The sequence below is a fragment of the Podarcis pityusensis genome, assembly GCF_964106645.2.
Source record: "Podarcis pityusensis genome assembly, chromosome: 1".
In the NCBI taxonomy this organism is placed as follows: Eukaryota; Metazoa; Chordata; class Lepidosauria; order Squamata; family Lacertidae; genus Podarcis; species Podarcis pityusensis.
Window position 1 is genome coordinate 53,246,017 of NC_138028.1, and position 24,442 is coordinate 53,270,458.

The window sequence follows — 24,442 nt, forward strand, 5'->3', positions numbered from 1 at the left end:
TAAGCCACACAATCCTTAACCATAAAATACCACAGCTCCTCAACTCTGGTTTATATATTATATGTTTTCCTGGCAAAGCAAGTTTATATTAAATAAATTTTGTCTCCACAATATCCAAGTACTTTTCCTGGGGGCTAAAGTAACACATGGACACATATTGCACACTCATCTTAAGAGATGATTTAATTCAAAGAGTATGGAATACATTTCCACCTCAGCAGTAGAGACTCACCCCTCCCAAAAAGGGGGGGGGGGTTTCAGGCCTTTCTATGCTGCAAAGTATGCCATTTCTTGTCTAAAGGGTATTTGTTAAGGACTAAATCATAGCAGTTCCAGAACAATTTTAATCACAACAACCTAGAATGCTAAAAACAATGCTTTCAATCAACAATTGGGTGCCCAGGAATCAGAAAATCAATTTCAGTTTTAGAGCAAATAATATACTTTGACAGGTAAGCAGCAAAAATAGGGATAAAGCTGGCCACCAAGAAACCATCCAATGATGACTTTCACAATGTCAGTAATCTTTGATCTGAGAAATAGAAAATGCAGAAGAACAACTCCTCATAAAAGATGGAGAGAGATAAGCTATTTGACAGAGTTTAGGAAATTAAAATCTCAAGAGCAGAAAGAAAAAGTTTACAGATGGGTAACACATCATAATTATAAGTCCACAAATGGGCTCCTGCAAAAGCAACCAAGTTTAATGATTGATATTACATCCTAAAAATAATATGTGGAAGTTGAGAGGATCCGGCGTTGCCTACATGATCCATGATAAACCCTGACTCCACTATGTATTCCACACTGTAACAGAACATACAATGGAGAGCAAGCATCTAATCATCTCCCTGGAATTCCACATTATTGTTTTGCCTCCAGCTTCCCCATGTGCAGCTGAAGCACAAAAAGCTAAATATCTCCTTAGAAATATTTGTTATTAAAACTTGAAGATAAATGAAATTGGTCAAGGAAGGGTTTAAAAGTATTGCATCGATTTCAAACCCAACAACCATGATGAAATTTAGCAGAGACTCAAAAGCTAGAGTCTGCAAATGAAGAATCTCGAATCTTTTCTCAATTCAACGCTAGGCCAGGCGAGGATGCCACACAATGTAGCATCATTTAGAACCAACATCTGAGTAGTGATGACCTTCAAACTCACATCAGATAGTACAGAAGGTGGTAGGCAGGTAAGAGTTTGTTTAACAGAAACGTCATTCTAACAAAAATCATTTTAAGACTCTTAATGAGGGAATTTGCTCCTGGTGCAGCTACTGTATGTAGTACAAGATTCTCTTATAGCTTTTGCCACACAGTTGAAAGCAACATTATTTTTTTGCCTGTTCTGGCTGTAGTGCTCAGAGCCATTGGGATAGTAGTCCAAAGACTCACAGTCCCAAACAGGCATGAGAACTAGGAAAATGGAGATAGCCTTGTCTTGCTCTTACAAAAGATCCGTACTGTAAAGGGCTTTGGTCACTCACCCCACCACCATCACGTTTGCAAGGGAGAAGGTCTAGAGCTATGCGGACCCTTCTTCACATCTAAAAGTTGCTTGATATTGTGAAGGACTTTCTCTAGAAGCCAGCCTCACAGTGCCCATTGTTATAGGGCGAGAAGCTGCAACTATCTCACATCCCACTCCCAGACAGCTGTGTCAGGTGTACATGTAGGTTACAGCATGTGGGCGTCTTCTCTCACATCCTTGTGCAGCAATTGTATCACGGCCCTGCGCACAAATGACTGTCACAATGGAACAACTGTGCTGCGTAAGCAAATGTATTTTTATATATCACTCCCCAAGCTACACCTGGCTTTTAAAAGCACTATATAATAATCTTAGAAGAAGTGAAGTAGGGGGGATACAAACCAAATTACAGAAGACCAAATCACAAAATGGGACAGCATGATGGTAAGGGAACGGCCCTGGCCAACACAGACCATTGTGCATCTATGATATTGGCTCCTACCTGCCACAAGCTGATGCAGTAGCTTTCAAACACCCTCAAACTTGGAATTCCCTTAGCAGTTTTAAATCAGCAAGACCTTGAAGCTCTGTTTCCCCTTTTTTCTTTTTCTTTTTGTTTATCATGGGTGCTTGCAGAGTATCACAGAAGTATGTCTCTTTTAAGAAGGAAAACATTAAATGGAAGGGCAGAGATTGAAAAACTACAGAAAAAAAAGAACCTGCTGGCAAGTCCCAGCACTCTCTTCTCACATCCGCCCCACCCCACTCCCTTCACATTAGAGAGAAAACAAGTATGTTTTTAACCTTTGTGTCAAGGGCCATCTTTAACCCATCACTTTATTGTGAAATAGCTCCATGGCAAAAAAAGAAAGGGGGGAAAGAGAAAAAGTGAACAGCTGCTAAGCAGGTGGTGGGCTTCTTCACACAAACTAAGAATGTGCATCCCTGGACTATTTTGCTAGTCAGTATCTATGGTAGAGACCAGTTTCTGAATGGGCATTTTCTACAAATGTGACACAACCAGCTGTCTGTCACTGGAGAGATGCTATAGGAGCTGCAATATAAAAATCTACTAATCAATAAGGCTGCCAAGCAAAATGTGGGCATTCAGTGCATGATATGCAGAACTAACAGCAGAGTTCAAGAAAAGCCATTGAAAGGTATGCTGAGAAATATATTCTACTGCCTTTAAAAATGCTGTACACAAATGTTAATCTTAGGGCTAGAAAAAAGAAACCTTACATTCTGATCAACAGACTACAACTCTAATACTACCTCCTTCAAATTTGTATTTGAAATGCATTTGGGGTCAGAACTGATCTTGAAGACATATAAAAAAACCTGTACTCTCACATTCCATACATATTCCCTTACAATTAAGGAATCAACTGTTTTGTGATGTTGCAATGTTTCTCCCCACCCACTGCACTTAATGTTTTTAAAGGAAGTTTTCATTAAGTTACACTCAAATCAGAGTAAAATTATAAGCTCTAGGTACTGGCAATCTACAAAAAATATAGTGAAAACTTTTTTACCACCACAACAGGGGCTTCATTTTGACAGAGCAATTAAGCTAAGGTGGCATTAATCATTCAGGGTTTTATTTTATTCATACCTTCACTTAAATGTGTAAGCTGAAGTTATTAGCAGTCCAGACACTCCACAGAAATTAACACTACAGAACCCACGTAACTTCTCTATATACTTCTAAAGCAGGGCTGCATTCCCTGGGAGGTAATCTGTCGGAGTCTGCATGCCAGCAATGGGCAGGGCCAGAGCCAAAACCAGTGGTGTCTGCCTCACGGCAGGACTGCACAGCTCTGTGTCATCCCATCTATCTCCCTCGCTCTATGCTATTCCAACTCTCTGTGCTCCCCCCTCCCATTCATTCTGCTCCTCCATTAATACAGGTCAGAACCAATCGCTTGTAGTGAGTTTACCCTTTGAGGTCAAAAAGGAATTATTTTTAAATGAAGTAGATTTAGCCTAAACCTCCTAACAAAAAAGCAGTTTGAAACTAAATTACATATGGGAGGTGTGGTGCCTCATTGCTTGGAGGATCCACAAGACAGCCAGACAGATCTATGTCAATGGTTCTAAAGTCTGGGGCAGTCTAAGTTGGAGTTGGGGGAGGGGGTTGATGAGAGGAGCTATTGGAGCTCTTCCAACTCTACAATTCTGCGATTCCAGAACACTGACAGATGTGGCTCTAATTTCATCCCTACATCTTTGCCAGATGTTGCATCCTACGTAGACGAAAAGGAAAGAAGGGTTACGGTACCTATAAACACAGTTACAAATGTACAGAGATGTATTTGCAGCTCTTTGTATTACTACTGTAGTTTGCTGAAACAAGCACTCACACATTTACAGAGTCAATAATGCTAATCTGAATAGCTAGCGTTATCAGGTCACATCTATGAACTTTCTTACAGCAAAGCCACATTCTTCATGACCCCCAGTAGCAAATCAAAAGGCAGTGTTTTCCAGCCTAACCGAACTGGCTACTTGAGTCTCTATGCCCACATAGAATGCCTAGTGAGAAGCTAAGAAAATCAGTATGAAACAAGGGAACAGAGACCTCTTCTGGCCATTTGTCATATTGGTAAAGTGGCTGAGCACAAGAAAACTCTCTGTAGAAACCCCCCCCCCCCCCAAAAAAGCCCCAAGTAATCCAATTACGTCATACATAATCCAAGTGCATATTGGAGTTTCCAGGACTGCCTCATATCAAGTGACTTGGATAGGAAGATTTCTAGTATTTCACAAATATGCTTTTCATATTAATTATGAAAGTTTTCTGATATGCTTAATTTAATGTATCTCAATACTACCCTGTGCTCCTGATTACATTCCCCAGGCACACTTTTTATCAGAGGCTCACAGCAGAGTGGATCAAGAGATTGACTCCTTATTAAAAAATAAAAAAAATAAAAGCCATGTCCAGTCTTCATAATTGTGAAGAAAGTGTTGGGAATTTAACTGATGTGTACTCAGAAAACAGAACATGCATATTTTCAGACTGGTATTAGGTGCCCCCTTTTTAAAGTAAATTTTTTGAAGTGTCAATTCTCAGTAATAGTTTATACTGATAGCCTTTCGTTCATAATCTAGACAACTCTGTCCTAGAGCAAGGTTTCCTCATCTTACTTCTAAAGTTCAGTGTAGATTATCTATTTTAATCAAAACTGAAGTAGCTTGTTACATGAACATGTGTGCAAATACCTATAATATACTTAAGAGTGTTGTGTGTCTCATTTAGTCAATAATCTGGACTATACAATTGGAAAATCACTAACTCATTGCTGCTTCCATTCTGTAATGTACAGCACTGATAAGATGTCTACTACCTTCTTAAATGTATATATGGTTTGTGTTATACTAGGTATGTGATGGACCTATTTGAGTAATTATATTGGGGGGAAAGCAAACTGGAGGTTTATGAATAGATTTGCCTATAATCTGCACACAAGAAAATTAATGGAGCAAAACTAAAATTCTGCCCTAAAGAAAGCAACTTTCCATGATCTATATAAATCATGCAACTTATCAATGTTATACAAAGTAGGCAATCTGCATATATTTGCTTATTTTCCATAATTTGTTCTGCTTCCTCTAGTCAGACTAGGGAAAAGAAGCATAAAAAGTACCCCACTCCTTGATCTCTGGGAATGATGAAAATGGGAATGATGAAATTTCACCAGGCATTGCCCAGATGTTCATGTCCTTAAGGAAAAACATTTTTTGAAAACAAAATCTCAAAGCTAGAGGTCTCAGGATAATTTAATTTGTACTTGCATGGAATCACAGTGTATATGCAGGTCACAGTTTAATAAAATGTGTTTCTGTTGCAGAGAAATGTTGTGTTGTATTTAATATGAAATGTTGTAGCACAGGAATTCCCAATTGCAGTCCACAGACCACTACTAACCCACTAACTTCATTCAGGTGGTCCTTTTAAATGTGTTTGTGGGATGGGGAGGAGTTGTTCTTTGTTCGTTATGTATTTTTATCTTGTGAATCACCCTGAGAGCTACAGATGAAGGGTGGAATGCAAACTATATATATATATATATATATATATATATATATATACACACACACACACACACACACACACACACACCTGTAATGAGTATGGGTTGCTCGTGCGTAAGTTGCCGCCTCTCCTGGCTTTGTTGCCCTGCTAAACCTTTCAGTCTGGGCAGCCCTTCACTTCGTGGCTGCCTCAGTCGCTAGCAGAATCCGTCAGTGGGCGTTTCTTAAATCTCTTCCAACATAAAAGTTGTTTGACACCCAGTCTCCTCCTACTCTCTCTGCGCGGAAGTCTTCTGCGCAGGGAGGGCGTGGGTAGCGGAGGACCCGTGCTCTCCCCGCTGGTGTCCAGTGAAGAGTCCTGGAGCCCTCTCGCCGATTCCCCCATCAGCCCCCCTTTATCCCTGGTGTTGCGCTGATTTGCTTCCCCATCTACGGAGCTGCCTCTCTCCCTGCTGGGCCCTTCTCCAGCATCATTTGAGAGCCTTCCCTCCGCCTCTAGCTCCGATGTCAGTTCCCTGACAATACCTTTGCTAGATTTTGCAAATATGGTATGCTAACACCAAGTTACTCATACATTAATTTAGTTCAATGTGTTAGTCACAAGAGGGTGCCATTTTCTTCCATTTTGTGTGTTAAGCAACACATTTGGAGGCCCCAATGAGTTCAAGTTATCATTTAGAGCCCTAGAGGTAAATAAAATGTAATGAACAAAGCTTCAAATCCAAACCAGTTTGTCAAAGAACTTTGAAATCCTCCTCATCCTAAAGTTACTTGGGAGCGAATCATTCAGCAGGTCAAATCAGCCACATAGGTGGCAAGATATGGGTGGTAATTTAATTTTAACAGATATGCAGTGTTGATCCAGAACAATACATAAAATTACATCTGAGTAACTTCACTGTATGTACTTTGCACAATTCAGCAACATGCAATATTCAGCACCTTTAATTAAATGGTAAAATATGGGAACATGCAAATCATTATTACATTTGCCTCAACCTCCACAACAGCCAGGCAGGTTTGGCTCCCAGGAAAATATTCATGGCCTATACTCAAATTTACTCTACCTGACTCTGCATCTCCTCAATCTGTCGTTGAGGTATGCTTTGCAGAATGTTGTACATCTCAGATATCTTTTCTTCCGGTATCACCACAGAAGCTCTAAATGCGGAAGAGTGAAAAGGGAAACAGTGAGAATTGTAGGTAGTTAATTAGCCAAAACTGGATTCCCCTCACACAGAGTCAAACAGATAAACACATGGAGGAGTATTTGAAAATAAATCTAAAGGAACTACCCCTCCCTTCAACACACACCATATAAATGTAATACGATATGGATGCCCTGGATAAACATTAATGGGGTTCAGTCTATAAGTATATTTATTTCAATGTTTTAGAACTGTAGAGTTGGAAGAGACCACGAAGATCATCTGGTCCAATTCCATGCAATGCAGGGATCTGAGATTAAGAGTCTCATGCTCTACCAACTGAGTGTTCAGCGTTGATTTTGTAAACCCATTCCAGATCCAAACAAGTTGCAGCAATGGAGCACACATGACTATAGTGAAAATACCTCTTCCAGTCCAGAACTTCGGAGAAAGGCAGAATATAGGAATCAGCTATGACAACAGGAATGCAGCCAGCCTGAAGTACATCGCTCAGCACAGCTTGTCCCAAGCGGGCTCCCCGCAGAACCACACAGAATGTAGCTTCCTGGTAGCAAATGGAAACAAAAATAGACATAAGAAATAAGATGCTTCCTTACCCCTTGAAGGGGTAGCTAACATGGCATCTTCCAGATGTTATTGGATTACAGCTCTCACCAGCATAGCCAGGGATGATGGGGAATGCAGTCCAGCATCATCTGAAGACATCACACTGGCTTTTCTGCTCATGTGGCATGGGAGAGGGGGAGGAAAATCCATTTTTAATTCTGCTATCTCCCCTGTTAAATATTTGTCATGTCATACCCATTATTACCATACCATATAACGAATACATTAATTCTTTGCTGCCTTGTAGGCTGGATTTGAAACTCACAAAAAACAAATGATAGTAAGAAGCGGGTTCCAATGTACTGTGAGCAGGAGTCCACTCATGCAATTTTAAGAAAGAAAGGAAATTTGGGCTTTCTCTGCTCCTGTTGGTGCAAAACACAGGTACTATAAGAGAGCAGGAAGCAGGCTCAGCACCAAAAACCTTGAGTGCTGCAAATTCTAGACCACCATTCCAAAGTTTGCTCTGGGTTTCAACTGCTGATAACATGTGAAACACATTTTCTAGTTTCAGCAGAATTCTTAGGAAACATAACTACACCACAAGGATCCCAGTGCTATAAGCAAGCCAATAAGATAAAAAGTGATAGATCTTTCTTTTTTAAAAATGTAATCTTTATGGGTGTGTGTGAAATAAAATTATTTTTAAATAAAAACGCTGTAATTGTGTGTATTCTGTAGCAGTCAAATTTATACCCGGGACCTGTGATAGGAACTGAATTTTGCCCAGAAGGTTAATATGGTTTGTGAAGTGTACTGGCATTCACAGTATACTTTGTTTAATTTGACTGAGAGATTTATAATCCAATTCTCAAGAATACTTTTCATAAAGCAGCTTATAAAATCATGCATTTAAAAACCCGTAAGATATAAAACCACTTCAAGTATCTACTTCACAGTATTACGGTTGATGACCCTCCCCCCAATCCAAATGTTTTTACACCGTTAAGTACGTGTCTGAAAACAGTGCTGTTTTGTGTGGAAAATGTGCCCCCACACAATATATTCATTGGAGGATAAGGTTCTCAATGGCTGCTAGCTATGATGGCTATGCTCTGTTTCCTTGGTCAGAGGCAGTGATGCTTCTGAAGCAGTTGTTGGAAACTGTGGGTGGAGAGAGTGCTCTTGTGCTCAGGTTCTGCCTATGGATTTCCCACAAGCGTCTAATTGGCCACTGCGAGAACAGGATGCTGGACTAGATGGGCCACTGGCCTGATCCAGCAGGCTCTTCTCATGTTGTTATGCATGGTCTCCAGAATCATAATGCCAGATTATTTTATCATATATTAATAAGTTACTATTAATATACTATTATATTACCATATAATATACCATATAAAGGAACAAAAAAGTCAAATATCACTTGTTAAGAAACCCCTGTAGTTTTGCTAGGAGTAAGGGAATAAAATTGGGTTTAAGAGGGAAAAGAAATACTATGATGTGGATGAATACGCTCCTCTTACCCAACTAGCCTTTTTTTTCCTGTCTAGACAAAACCTACTATAAATACATATCCTCACATTATCACCATTATCAGCCAGACATTCCAAATGGAGATGCAGGGTTCTGTGAGGGAAAGCTATTTTAACTATCTCTGCAGGACAGCTCTCCTCAAAGTTTTAATTCTAGGATGATTCTGTCTGCCTTTAAAGAAGGGGAAGTGAAATGGTTTGATCTTCAGACAGAACATCTGAATTCAGGGAAGCCCTTCCTTCCAGTCCTCAACAGAGAACTGTAAGCATCTTTCTTTTGCAACTAACTAAACATCTGCATAACGGTGCATTTTTTAATCTCTTAACTTGCATACAGAATGAGATAGTTTGCTATAGTTAGGAGCAAAACCTTCCTTGCCATATTTCTACACCAAAGCACCTTTATGCTGTATATGTTGCAGCCATTAAAGAGACGTGCAGGCCAGATGTTATCTTCCTTGCCTGACGAAATATGACTTTGGAGCTGTAGACATAACAGAACTGCCACTTCCTGGGTGCAGCAGTACAGGCATGAAATCTAGTTTAACAACTTCATTTGTCATGACTTCAGGGAAGTACAGTTATTTAACTACGGCAATATGTTCTTCAAATACGTCCTTGGCCATTTATATTTGTAAGCCACATCCACCTACAATTTCTCTCTCTCTCAAGAATAAGTATGAGGACAAGAAATCCTATAGGGATGCTCGGTACAAGAATGAATTTGGACACTGGAGTAAGTCCAAAAAAAATTAAGAAAAGAAAAGAAAGAGCAGATCCACTGAAAGCAATGAACTTAAAGGGGATATCCAACCAACTCATATTCAAGAAAGCAATAGACTTTACATATTCGAACTTAGTTTAATATCACCCATAATTCCATTGCTTTCAATGGGTCTACTCTTGAGTATGACTTAGCTGTATATCATCCTCTCCCTCCTTTAAACTAAAAAAGTAGAACATAGCATCACACAGCAGAACACCTTAGAACTGACAGCAACAAACAATATCCAAAGTGTAATCAGACCGTATAATACATCTTATTCTTCAGAATAAAAATTGCATAGAATTGCATATGTCACAATCCATAATTTCCTGTAATCAAATACAAAAGCGATAGAGGGCAGACTTACCTGAAGCACCTGGGGATAATCAAAGACCTGATTCTTGTGGCAGCGCTTACGAGTAAAAGGGATTCCCTCTGAGAGGTTGGTACATTTGTCCAGGATCAGCACAGATTCTGCATTCTCAGCTTGAAGAGCCTCCAAGTCAGAACGGTATTCAGGATGAAGAGCCATCTGAGAGGAAAGGAGGAAGTACCTACGGGGACTGAAGACCCCAAAAAATGAGAGCCTGACAAATCCTGCAGGATTCTCACCAGATAATCTGGTATGTGTTTCCCTTTATGCTGCTGCGGGACTCAGACTTGTTAGCTTTATAGCCATAGCATTTCACTTTTCTTTAGAAAGAAGTGAGTTGGAAATAATCCTATACTGGCACAATAAAGTTGAATTCTGGAAGGATTCATATACAAGCTGTAAGACCCAAATAGCAGTAGATATTAGCACATAAATAAAATACCGTATTTTTCGCCCCATAGGGCGCACCGGCCCATAGGGTGCAGCTAGGTTTTGGGGGGGGGGGGAATAAAGAAAAAAAATTATTCCCCACCCAGGCGCGGGGCTGGGCCGAGCTTCCCCAGCCCCCAGAACAGGCTGCTCTCCGCAAGCCGTGGGAGCCCTCCCACGGCTTGCGGAGAGCTACTCGAAGCCCGGGATAGAGGCAGCTCTGCGCAAGCCGTGGGAGCCCAGCGGGAACTCCCGCGGGCTCCCAAGGCTTGCGGATAGCTTGCTGAAGCCTGGAGAGCGAGAGGGGTTGGTGCGCACCAACCCCTCTCGCTCTCCAGGCTTCAGTGAAAGCCTGCATTCGCCCCATAGGACGCACACACATTTCCCCTTCATTTTTGGAGGGGAAAAAGTGTGTCCTATATGGCGAAAAATACGGTACATAGTTGTGAACTATAAGTGCAGTATACTCAAGGAGTCCTACCGTGAACAAGTATGACAAGATTGCAAGTTTACAGCCGTTTCACTGAAGGTAACAGGCCTTACTTGAACAAGCAGGCAGAGAACTGCAATGTAGTGTAGCAAGATTAAGCATTCTTATTTGGAAGGAAGCACTACTGAAATAAGTGGGACTCCGCTCCCAGTAAATACTGCTAATAGTCTTTAAAAGCAGATTGAATAGCACAGCATTTTAGGGGGCTTGGCATCATACTGATAAGGATTTCCTACTGAATTAAACTCTTGCATCGTTTCTTAATTTGGCTAAATGCCAGCTTGTTTTAAGTGCTACTTATGTGACAAGTGCACAACAGAAGTGACATTTCCTCTTGATAAGTGCTGCCATACCAATTCTGCTTATTAACACAGCAAGTTCTCCATAAAACTTAAAGACCTATATCCTCTATGATGCAATGCAGGCATTCCTTCTTCTTTTTTTAAAAAAAGTAAGAACTTGGTTATAATCAAATGGATTTCTTCTGGAAACAACGAACACACATTAGAAAATCCAAGTTACAAGTGTGTTACTGACTGGGTAGCAATTTGTAAGAAACCTATGCAACTCTTCATGAAGTGTTCATAACTTTAAAAGTAATACAAGCAGTATTCTACAGCTTAAATCACACAACTGTGTTACCGGAACTCACGATGTGTCTCTAACAATCAGAGTTTAGCTCCTTGCCATATTTTGGGTCAGGAAAAGTGGTCGCTTTCCTCACTGCATCTGTCTTGGTTCACTTGAGTAATCTGGAGCCATTTGTTCAACATACAGTCTGCTGAGCACCTGCTTTACAAACCTCAAAAACCAGCAGGTTGTTCTGAGAGAGGTAGCTACCAGGTATATAATCCCACCTTTGAACCTCATTGGTCTATGGTAAGACCTTAAATTAACCAATGCCTCAACTATTTCCCATATCTTTCCCTTCTTTTAATAGCTGCCTGTTACATTTACAACTTTGTAGCACATATGAAGATGAATATTCCTACTTGATGCTCTGAGATGCAAGATATATGTAGAGATTAGTGTTTTTTAAAACCTGTTATCTGAAGTCTTCCCCACATGCTTACTGCAGACACTCCAGGCTTTATAAGCAAAGCCGCAGATGTGTAATAAAATGAAACTGAACTCTCATCTCAGATTTCCAAAACAAATTAACAGTTAAAATATGCATCAGCACAGCTTCAGGCAAATACAATAAATGCCGATGATCTTAGCTAAGTGGCACATGACTGAAGTCGCTAATTTAAAAAATTTGCCATTCAAGCCCAACTATGAATAAAAAGGGAAATCAATTTCCATACAATGGTGAACACTTAACATGCACAATTGTGAGAAGAACAGAACTTTAAATATATTTCTCTTGATTCACAACACAGCCTTCAGTCCTTATTAAAGAAAACTGTAAGTTGCACTGAACCTAGATATGTGAAAGTTCAGAACAGAGGTGGGGAAGGAGGGAAAGGAGGGTTGGAGGGAAGGAGGGAGCTGTTTTGAATTTTTCCCCCTGTGGAAGAATTCGAAATTTTCAGGAACACTAAAAAAAATCCTATAACGTATCTTTTAAAATTGTTGAACTGCTTCTAAAGTGGTTGGCGTATCAGACTATGACCTGGGAGACTAGGGTCCAAATCTCCACTCTCAGGGCTTTGAACCCACTATGACCTTGGATGAGCCATAGTTGCTTAGCCTAACCTGCCTCAAAGAGTTGCTGCAGGGTTAAAATGGGAAGGGTAGGAATCTGTATGGCACCTTGAGCTGCCTGGATAAAAGGTGGGATATAACTGCAGTAATTAAATGTTCACCTGACTTCAATTATTTATGAGTTCTGGAAGCCACTAAGAATTTTCAGCACTTGTTTGTTTTTAGCAGGGCTGGTGGTGGCATTTCTCTTAATTTACAAATATTTTTCTACATACTTGGGGAGTCTCCTCATACTTTTTCTGGGGAGAGGTTACCCAACAGATATGGCAAAGATATGCACAATGATTTACTGTGCACTGTTTTGCTTTCTTGAAAAGTACATTAGCTGTTTTCTATTTTTTAATATTCAAATTAGTGTCCTGTAGACAAGACTGCAAGAATATGTGCCATTTTCCATTCACTGAAATTATTGGCCCAGATTCAGTTAACCTGGGATAGTTCAACTAATGAGGCTTTCTCTTGTTTCCCTCTCCCCCCACGCCTCCCCCAAATCTGCTCTGGAGGGTAGGGACCACCTCCAGAACAGCCTGCAGGGGAAAGAAAGATCATTCTGTCTGAAAAGTGGAAATGTTTGTGCTGAAGAAACAATCACAAAAGCACAATGTTGAATTCCTCCCTTTGTAACTGACTTTTCTCCAGAAGTGACACTGTCACGTTTGTCAAAATATGTTTGTGAGAGAGAAACAATGCCTATGATTCAGTACTCTCAATGTCTATCTTACTTCAGCAAAAGATCACTGAAGATGGGTTGAGAAAGAGTGTTTATGTAAGTCACTTAACTAAAGCTGAAAGGAGTAAACATTATTGTATGAGTACCATGGAAGCCCAAAAACCCACTAAATTGTAATGTGATTTTCAGTTCCCATTTGCTCTGGTGCCTGACCAAATGCATGGTTTCCTGCTCCAAGGTTTCTGTCCACTCTTCACTGCAGTTCTACTCTAATGGATTCAGCAAGGAAAGCAAGACAGTGAAAATTAGGCACTCTTATTTTGGAGGTTTGAAATTGCCAAATACCGTATTTTTCGCTCCATAGGACGCACTTTTTCCCCTCCAAAAATGAAGGGGAAATGTGTGTGCGTCCTATGGAGCGAATGCAGGCTTTCGCTGAAGCCTGGAGAGCGAGAGGCATCGGTGCGCACCGACCCCTCTCGCTCTCCAGGCTTCAGGAAGCTATCCGCAAGCCTTGCAAGCCCGGTGGGAGTTCCCGCGGGCTCACAAGGCTTGCAGGCAGCAGCCTGCAGCCCCGGCGAGTGTCCGCAAACCTTGCGTGCCGGGCAGGAGGTCCTGCCGAGCGCGCGAGGCTTGGGGCAGCAGCCTGTCGCCCGAAGCACGGGGAGCCCTCCGGAGGGCTCCCCGTGCTTCGGGCGAGTGTCTGCAAGCCTTGCGCGCCCGGCAGGAGGTCCCGCCGAGCGCGCAAGGCTTGGGGCGGCAGCCTGTCGCCCGAAGCACGGGGAGCCCTCCGGAGGGCTCCCCGTGCTTCGGGCGAGTGTCTGCAAGCCTTGCGCGCCCGGCAGGAGGTCCCGCCGAGCGCGCGAGGCTTGGGGCGGCAGCCAGTCGCCCGAAGCACGGGGAGCCCTCCGGAGGGCTCCCCGTGCTTCGGGCGAGTGTCTGCAAGCCTTGCGCGCCCGGCAGGAGGTCCCGCCGAGCGCGCGAGGCTTGGGGCGGCAGCCTGTCGCCCGTAGCACGGGGAGCCCTCCGGAGGGCTCCCCGTGCTTCGGGCGAGTGTCTGCAAGCCTTGCGCGCCCGGCAGGAGGTCCCGCCGAGCGCGCAAGGCTTGGGGCTGCAGCGTGCCCTCGGGCGAGTGTCTGCAAGCCTTGCGCGCCCGGCAGGAGGTCCCGTCGAGCGCGCGAGGCTTCGGGCGGCAGCTTGTCGCCCGAAGCACGGGGAGCCCTCCGGAGGGCTCCCCGTGCTTCGGGCGAGTGTCTGCAAGCCTTGCGCGCCCGGCAGGAGGTCCCGCCGAGCGCGCGAGGCTTCGGGCGGCAGCTTGTCGCCCGAAGCATGGGGAGCCCTCCGGAGGGCTCCCCGTGCTTCGGGCGAGTGTCTGCAAGCCTTGCGCGCCCGGCAGGAGGTCCCGCCGAGCGCGCGAGGCTTGGGGCGGTAACCTGCAGCCCGAAGCACTCGAGGCTTGGAGCGGCAGCCGCGGGGGGGGGGATTTTATTTTTATTAGTGTCTGCAAGCCTTGCGCGCCCGGCAGGAGGTCCCGCCGAGCGCGCGAGGCTTGGGGCGGCAGCCTGTCGCCCGAAGCACAGGGAGCCCTCCGGAGGGCTCCCCGTGCTTCGGGCGAGTGTCTGCAAGCCTTGCGCGCCCGGCAGGAGGTCCCACCGAGCGCGCGAGGCTTGGGGCGGCAGCCTGTCGCCCGAAGCACGGGGAGCCCTCCGGAGGGCTCCCCGTGCTTCGGGCGAGTGTCTGCAAGCCTTGCGCGCCCGGCAGGAGGTCCCGCCGAGCGCGCAAGGCTTGGGGCTGCAGCCTGTCGCCCGAAGCACGGGGAGCCCTCCGGAGGGCTCCCCGTGCTTCGGGCAAGTGTCTGCAAGCCTTGCGCGCCCGGCAGGAGGTCCCGTCGAGCGCGCGAGGCTTCGGGCGGCAGCTTGTCGCCCGAAGCACGGGGAGCCCTCCGGAGGGCTCCCCGTGCTTCGGGCGAGTGTCTGCAAGCCTTGCGCGCCCGGCAGGAGGTCCCGTCGAGCGCGCGAGGCTTCGGGCGGCAGCTTGTCGCCCGAAGCACGGGGAGCCCTCCGGAGGGCTCCCAGTGCTTCGGGCGAGTGTCTGCAAGCCTTGCGCGCCCGGCAGGAGGTCCCGCCGAGCGCGCGAGGCTTGGGGCGGTAGCCTGCAGCCCGAAGCACTCGAGGCTTGGGGCGGCAGCCGCGGGGGGGGATTTTTTTTATTCATTCCCCCCCCCCAAAAAAACGAGGTGCGTCCTATGGTCCGGTGCGTCCTATAGAACGAAAAATACGGTACTACTAGGGTGGGAAAGGCAGCAGAATCCAGGGACATATAACAAGAGAGACAAACCCTTTTCAGAAACAGATGATCCCGAAAGCAAGTCACGTTTTTTAGCCTGTGATGGTGGCCAAGCCAGGAGCAGCAGAAACCACTTTCACTTTGATAAATTTCCCTTCCTCCCCAACTTTTAGGTGTTAACTTTTGCTAGTTAAAGCAAATGTCAGAGGTTCCCAGGGAAAGCATCCATTATTGCTCAGGAAACCTTGATAAGTGTAATTAGAACTTGGGCTTTCTATAGCACTTATGAGATAATCAATCTGTTGACAGATAATACGCAGCCATATTTTGGTTTCATAGCTCTCAACAATTACAAGAGCAGTTATACAACCAGCTTCCCCCCATCCCAAATACTGCATGCTTTTTGGTTTTCTGGACTGAATTTCTTAGCAGCTCAGATGCAGCTGGCGTTATATGACATTGTTAGCAAGAAGACAAAATATGCTGCATTCTCCCACTCATCTTCAGCTTACCCCAGCCCTTTATTTGGCAGTTCCACCTCTGCGGACAGTGGACTATAAACAGGAATGCTGACATCATAGCCTTGTCGGTAGGTCCACGTAGAAAAACCTCCTCCTGCCAACAGAGCTCTGAGGAGAAAAGGAAAAAGTTAAGTTACAGCTTCATTCCCCCCTCCCTCCGCAACAACCCAACACCTATTCAAAAGACAGAAAATCAGAGAGGTGGAGTGGAGGAAAATGGCAAGCTCTCTCTGTAGTTTTAGAAACATTTTGATTCAAAAACAATATATGTAATGAGTTCAGATATCTGAAGATCCTACATAGGCATTCTAGGTTCAAATAAGAACATAAGCACAGCTTGATTTGCTGGATCAGACCACTGTCCCATTTAGTCCAGCATCCTGTTCTCACAGTCGCTGATCAGATGCCTAAGAGAAGCTTGCAAGCAGACCCTGAGTTCAACAGCACTTTCTCCACTTGTAATTCCCAGAAAATCCCACAGCTGTGGTAGAACACAGTCATCCTGGCTAGGAAACACTATTCTATCCGCCTTTAAGGTGCTCTAAATGGTTTTTAAATGGAAAGGTGGTATACATTTTTGAAATACATTGATAAATCTTAAGTGAAGAGAGCCTCCAGATGACAGGTGCTCTGAGCCTGCCATTCCCAGAAAGTAGCCGATGACCTGATGTGATGCAAAGCTCATCTTTAATACCCTAAATCTAGTATACACATCTAGATTGAAAGAAGACTGCATCTCTTGGAACATGTTACTGGCACTGTGGTATTAATCTGGGTCATGCACTGTTTTACAACAGGGGAAAACCCAAACAACATTTCCCCTCTCATTACAGTCGACTGTGTGCCTAAGCATCAAATTCTAGGGGGAAGGACTTGGCTGTATTACTCTTAAAATCGCAGATAATACATCAGAAATAAAATTATCTCCCAAATACTGTTTTGTCTCTGTACAGCTTTTGAGAAGTGAGAACTTTTATTTCTTTATTTATGTAGTTTTGGCACCTCACACCTAAAACAACTCAGATTACAGTCCTTTAAGAAACTTCCTTGAGTAAAGAGACCTTTATTTCAGGGGTGGGGAATCGGATCCCATGAGCAGGTCCATTTTTACAGGTGGGTGTCTCCTCCTGTAAACCTCTTTATGTCCTATGATGCCAGGTTATTCAAACTTCAAAGGAACAATCAAGAACACACACCCAGTCCAACCTCAGTAGAACTGCAAAGGAAGAATCTTCAAGATTCCACCCAAAGTACGGCTTGCATTAAACAGTGAATTTAATTTCAAGTTACCTTTCAAACAAGGGTCTTTCCCAACCCTACGTGGAGACTGAACCTGGGACCTAGTGTATGCAAAGCATATATTCCATCACTGAGCTATAGCACTTCCCTATGGGGAAGGCAATTTTCACATTGCAGGAAAATTAGCATACTATTTTATTTTATTTTTTAATCACTTCAGGTCCTGGAGATTAGATGAACATAACCCATCATTTCAAGTACATGCCAAAAAAAAAACCCCTGAACAGCAGTAGAATTTATTATTTCCAGACACTAAAATGAACAGGGCCAGACATACTACTTCCAACTAGCATCTACTTCACTTAGATCTTAAACTTCGCTCAGTGAACTAGATACATGCCCATTATAGGCACTGTGCAAGGACCACCGTTGGGCTGTGCAGCTGCTCGCTACATACATTTACTACTGAGTTAACTGTGAGCAAATTTCTTCAACTGATCATTCAAGCTGCTGCAACTAATGGTACCTAAGAATATGAAATACTTTGAGCCCAGAGTAGCTCACCATCAGGATCCAACACAGAATTTTGCATGAAATGTGATGTGCAAGCCTCTGTAAATACAGTACTTTAAAATAAAACACTATCCCTCATGGCTGAGAAGACAATGAGAGGATTCCAGTGGTCACATGAGCAGAAGGTTCCTTCACCCATTGCAAGAGATGATCCCCCACTCACTTCAGCCCCATATGGCACAGCTGACAATGTTCTGTAGCCCCCTCCTCAACCCCATAGAGAGGCTTTGGGTGGGTACAGGGGCTGCAGGCAGGAGGGAGAGCAAGTTCTGTTGTGTGAGTTGCCTTCCACATGCAGAGTCATTTAATGCAACCTCTAGTGAAAAGCAGAAGTTCCAGCATTCATGAGCATGGAAATTTGGTGCCTTCTCACCTTTCCTATGACCCCACCCCGTCAAGCCCACATGAACTCCTTGATGATCTAAACACATTCTACTCAACCAACAAAACTCATCCTCGGGGGGGGGGGGGCAACAAATATTTGCTTTATATCAGAATAGACAATCTTACATAAGTTATTTTCCATGACTTATTTTGAGTATTAAAAAAACCAGAAACAGCTGTTGCTGAACTCCAGAAAGGAGGAACAATTAATGCTATATAAATGCTGTGAACTGCTTTCAGAGTTCCAGAGTTCAATGTCAATTGATTTCAACAAGTGTATTCTAACTAATGTTGGAAATCAGCCAAAAGGTGCTGAAAAAATATAATATTTCAAACCTCCCATAAAAAAATGGAAGCAAACTCAAACATACCAGCCCAGGCTACATGTGTGTTTACAGAAAGAGACCTAGATGAGGGAAGTGTTGAATGAGTTTTAGGTCCTAAAACCAAAGTGATTATTTTGCATTCTTTTCCATTTATTTTAAGTGACATGCAGCACAGCACTGCAGAATGCTGCTGTTATCCTTCAAGCCTCACATTCCCAATTTCACATGAATTCAGAGGTGTTGAACAAGAAAACAAGAAAAAACTGAATTTAGCTCATGTGTAACTTCTCCTGCACTTTTGCTCCTTGTTTCTCCTTCCTAATTAAGAAATAGTAACCAGATTGTTTTAATTTAGATCCAGTAAGCAATGTTAACCCCACTTCATCAACCTTGAGAACGCAGGTGTGCATCTACCTAAGCAAAGCCACAGGGAACCAACACCCAGTTAAGTATTTCAGTTTGGGTGTGCGCTCTGCAGCACAAGAACCAAAATATTAACTCTTCGATTTCTGAAGGCAAGTGGGAAGAAAAAGGAACATGGTGAGGGAAATTTTAAATTTAGCAACACTGCTCTGTTATAAACAGTGCTTGTTTGGTAAAGGGTTAACGGTATGAAGAGAAAAAACTGGCAGTTCAGTTGTGACTGAAGCCAGGAAAAGATAATGTGTGGAGGCTCAGTTGGCAGCATGCCAAGAAGCAGCTGGCTGTTAGTTTCAAAAGAGGTGTTTACATTCTTGTAAGGTTTTCCGTTATGACAGCTAACAGCAGAATCTGGCTTTTATATGGGACAGGAGAATTGAAATGGGTCACATTGTGATAGGTCACTTAGTGTACATTCTGTTCAAAATCACTGGCTGATATCCAATGTTAGTGAGTGTCTACCCACTGACCCATTTCTATGGGATTATTATTATTATTATTATTATTTGTATACCACCCTATACCTACTGGTCAAGTACATACGGTATATTCCAAAAAGGTTCTGACAGAGAATATAAAGACAGGCACAATATTGTGTGGAGATTTTTAATCAGCCATCAGAAAGTGAAGAGACTTCTAGGCAGAAGTGGGGGAAAGCTAGTCTGGAGAGGAAGACTCTGAAGGAAATTCTCCAGTAAGTTACTACAACTCTGGTCAGAAGCTGACTGTTGACTGCAGGAGACATCAGAGAAGAGAACTGTGACGTCTTCATGGCCAAGTCCTGGTGTTAAAGTGCCTGACCAGGAGGAAGGTTTCAGAAGAAAACCGGAACCAAGAAGTGACAGCTGGGAGATCCTGTTCCACCCTGTATCGCTTTGGAAAACCCTGACCAGAGAGAAGGCTTCAGGTGGAGTATTTGTGAGTTAACCATAAGAGGAGAAAAGGGGACTGGCTATTAGCTTTGCACAGGGATAAGAACTAGCAACAACACTTTTAAAGCACCAGTAACATCTGCTAAAGTAACAGTGGCATATCAACTATTAACAAACCAAGTATTGCTGGGGGCACTGTTATGCAGTGGTTCTGCTCCTTCCTCCTGAACCGTGTCCAGAAAGTGGTGTTGGGAAATGAGTATTCAGAACCCTGGGCTCTCATTTGTGGGGTGCCTCAGAGCTCTGTCCTCTCCCCAATGCTTTTCAAAATCTATATGAAGCCACTGGGAGAGATCATCAGGGAGTTTGGGCTGGGTGCTCACCAGCATGCAGAAGATATCCACTTCCACCTCTTCTTCAAATCATAACCAATGAAGGTCCTGTGTGAGTGTCTGGAGGCGGCTGGAGGATGGATGGCGGCTAACAGATTGAGGTTGAATCCCCACAAGACAGAAGTATTGTTTTGGGGGACAGGGGACGGACAGGTGGGGGGGGGACTCCTTGGTCCTGAATGGGGTAATTGTGCCCTGAAGGACCATGTACACAGCCTGGGAGTCATTTTGGAATCACAGCTGTCCATGGAGGTGCAGGTCAATTCTGTGTCAAGGGTGGCTGTCTACCAGCTCTTATCTAGTATGCTGGCTGAGACCCTGCCTGCCTGCAGATTGTCACACCAGAGTGGTGCATGATCTGGTTATCTCCCGCTTGGACTACTGCATTGTGCTCTACATGGGGCTACCTTTGAAGGTGACTTGGAAACTACAACTAATCCAGAATGTGGCAGCTAGACTGGTGACTGGGAGTGGCTGCCGGGATTTTATCAACACCGGTCCTAAAGGTTCTTCATTGGCTCCCAGTGCATTTCCGAGCACAATTCAAAGTGCCCTAAACAGCCTTGGCCCAGTAATATAAATTAATAATAATAATAATAATAATAATAATAATTTATACCCCGCCCATCTGACTGGGTTTCCCCAGCCGCGCTGGGTGGCTCTCACAAGAATATTAAACAGAATAAAACTTCAAACATAAAAAACTTCCCTAAACAGGGCTACCTTCGGATGTCTTCTAAAAACTTGTTTTTATTATTGCTTGTAAGCCGCTCTGAGCCCGGCCTTGGCTGGGGAGGGTGGGGTATAAATAAAAATTATTATTATTATTATTATTATTATTAGTCAGTATACCTGAAGGAGTGTCTCCACCCCCATCGTTCAGCCTGGACACTTCCTCTGAGGGTCTTTTGCTGGTTCCCTCACTGCGAGACGTGAAGTTACAGGGAAACAGGCATAGGACCTTCTCGGTACTGGCACTCTCCCTGTGGAACACCCTCCCTTCAGATGTCAAAGAGATAAACAACTACATAACTTTTAGAAGACATCTGAAGACAGCCCTGTATCGGGAAGTTTTTTATGTTTGATGTTTTATTATGTTTCAATATATGCTGTAAGCCACCCAGAGTGGCTGGGGTATTATTATTATTATTAACTGATTAAATAACCTGCCTTCAAGTAAATCCCTATTATATTAAAAAAGTTTTAATAAACAATAACATATTTGATGCAAGTCTCTGAGTTTGCTCAGCCCATGTCTATACAGTGGTACCTCGCAAGATGAATGCCTCGCAAGACGAAAAACGCGCAAGACGAAAGAGTTTTCCGTTTTTTGAGTCGTTCCGCAAGACGAATTTCCCTATGGGCTTGCTTCGCAAGACGAAACGTCTTGCGAGTTCTTGTGAGTTTGTTTCCTTATTCTTAAAGCCGCTAAGCCGCTAATAGCCATGCTTCGCAAGACGAAAAAACTGCAAGACGAAGAGACTCGCGGAACGGATTAATTTCGTTTTGCGAGGCACCACTGTACCTTGCTGCAGTGTGTAGTAAAAGGTGGCTAAAGAAACAGATTGGAGTTAAAAAGTGGCAGCAAAAAAGCATATGGGTTAGACAAAATGTTTTATTTAATTAACCTATAATGGTGAGGGCAGGGCACAGAATCCTATAAGAGTTTATAAATAAAAATGTGGAAACTTACACCTAGTGATATCAAATATTTAATCAGGCTGACTATACCTTGGATTTTCTAAAGAACACACACTTACACATTTAGATGGTAAAATAATAATATTTGACTGTCCTCTACTGGCCACTCACATCATATATACACAGGAGGGATTCAAGTATTGTGACATAAGATGCTAAAAAACTAAATTACCCATACCAATACATACACAATAATCCTTTTTTTCTGACAAGTCATACAGAGGAAACAAAAATACTCCTTGACTGCTCTCTGTAGAGGAACTTCTGGAGTGTGACTTTCTATATATACACAAGAATTTGAGGGCAATCCAAATTCCACTCAAATCAATGGCAAAACCTCCACATAAAGATATGCAGATACTAACAGTCAGTAGAGACAAACTGAAGCCATGTTTCTAAGATGTAAAACTTAGATTTAAAAAAAGTTCTCGTCTTCAATAGGAGGATACCCCTTTGGTTGACTGTAAATCAAGGCCAACTAGTTAAATGCTATGTAGAAGTAATTTGTTTTAGAAAGCAGTATGTTTGTGTTCCATTAAGTTTCAGAAGCAGCAAAGCTGACAAAATGGCACAAGGAGGGTAAGTGCTGACAGGGCCAGTCCAAAGCATTCAGCCACTCGCAGCCAGAGTGGAGTAGTGGTTTAAGTGCTGGGCAAGGATCCAGGAGATCAGTGTTCAAATCCCCACTCAATGCTGAAGCCCACTAGGTGACTTTGTGCCAGTAACTGTCTCTTAGCCTAATTTACTTCATAGTGATGTTATGAGGATAAAATGGAGAAGGGGAAAGTATGTACGCCACATAAGACTCTCAAGGTCATGGGTTCGAGCCCCATGTTGGGCAAAAGATTCCTGCATTGCAGGGGGTTGGACTAGATTTTCCTCTTGGTCCCTTCCAACTCTACAATTCTACGATTCTATGAAATATAAATAAATTCACACTTTGACTCCCAACAGCTCTGGATCTTGTTTAGAGACTTGTTCTAAAAAGTCCCAGAGAAACAGCAACAAGTTGCCTATTGGGAGAAGTGGGCTAATTACCCTGTTGAAACACCTTAGCATGCAGAAAGTGCAGCACTTAGCTAGCAAATCATGGTTAGAGAGTAGACTCTTCTTGCTGCAATCCCACACGGAGATGCTTGTAGGTAAGAAAATAATAAAGTTGTTTATTGTAGGATACACGTAGCTTGGATAGAAAGGTTTCTAGTTCTAGTCCAACTAACTAGTCTAGAGAACAAGGAAGCCATGCCTGCTCCTTTGCTTCTCAGAGGACAGTTAAAGATGACCTCTCTCTCATATTGAGGTCCGAGAGAGAAGTGAGAGGAGGAAGTTGTAAATAGGACGCAACCTAAGATGTATCATGCTAAAGAACAAGGAGATGGAGAAGCAAGCGGATAGATTAAAGGTACAGGGATAATGTGGGAATGTGGATGTCCCTCACTCAATCTGTGTTAACCCCATACAAACCCCTCTGCTTCAAGCTGAGATGCACCCAGAGTTGCCTACCTGTCTCTTGGAACATCAAGTGCTGTGTTGTAGTCAGGTGGTCCTCCAGGCAACATGTTGAACAAGAGGTGATTTGTCCCATGATTCCAACTGAGAAAGAAAAATGATGGGGAAATGAGACCACCACACATGCTTGAAACCAGAGCTTCAGGATAAGCACACATCCAAAGCCACTCTGTAACAAAACAGCTCTACAAAAAATGCAGGAGCCCAATGGTCACAGATTAGCCATAAATGTAATCATTCGCATGATTTCTGAACCGGGCGCTCTCAAATGAGTTGCAATTGGCCTGCTTGATGTTCAAGCCCAAATGAATAATTACCAAACAGTGGGAGAACAGGGTGGTCAATAATTAAGACTGAAAACCAATGTACTCCTTGATTATCTGGGTCCCCCTCTTAGTCCCCTTACCCTTGTTTTACTGTTGTAGCTCTAGGATTCACAGTAAGATATGTGTAAGTACCGGGAGAGCTGTGCCAAAGCCTGAGCAGTTTCCTTGATACGGAGCATATTCTGGTTGAGTACGTCAATTGATGGCACAAAGAGACAGGCACGATTGATGTCATCTGTGTAGAAGTCACTGTCGGAGATGGCGGTTAACAGGTCATTGTATTCCCTGGAAATGGTATGACTCACAGGCATGTTGTATTCATCCACATACTTCTTTAGAGAGTAAATATAGACTTTGATCTTATTTTTGGGATTGAAGCCACAGCGGTAGACATCAAAACATGTATGCATCCTGCAGCTGAGATCTCCTCGTTCTGGGATGGCACTGTCTGCTGGAATCTTGACCACAGGCACATCATGAATGCTGCGCTTTTCAACTGTCCAATCATTTGAGGACTCTATGGAGTGTGGCCAGAACTGGAACATGCCTGTAGCAATGAGGCCCAACAGCACAATGGAGAAGAGAGCAATGTAGTAAATGCGGTGTTTAGTCTTCATTCTTGGGATGAGGGCTGGACCCCGGGTGTTATATTTGACTGACGCACACATAATGAAACAAGCCACCTTTCCCACAAGCTTCTGG

The 24,442-nt window shown here is 43.5% G+C and overlaps 1 protein-coding gene across 2 annotated transcripts in view; it reads right to left on the reverse strand.

Annotated features, from left to right (window-relative positions):
* The window catches only part of EXT2 (exostosin glycosyltransferase 2), an 84,415-nt gene that overhangs the window by 55,182 nt on the left and 4,791 nt on the right, over positions 1-24,442 (reverse strand). For both annotated transcript variants that reach the window (XM_081001734.1, XM_081001733.1), the window contains 6 exons: positions 23,873-24,438; positions 23,409-23,498; positions 15,990-16,106; positions 9,890-10,085; positions 7,083-7,222; positions 6,577-6,670 (listed from right to left, as the gene is read on the reverse strand). In XM_081001734.1, the coding sequence (XP_080857860.1) occupies positions 6,577-6,670; positions 7,083-7,222; positions 9,890-10,085; positions 15,990-16,106; positions 23,409-23,498; positions 23,873-24,408 (1,173 nt within the window). In that variant the 5' untranslated portion in view covers positions 24,409-24,438. The remainder of the gene's footprint in view (positions 1-6,576; positions 6,671-7,082; positions 7,223-9,889; positions 10,086-15,989; positions 16,107-23,408; positions 23,499-23,872; positions 24,439-24,442) is intronic.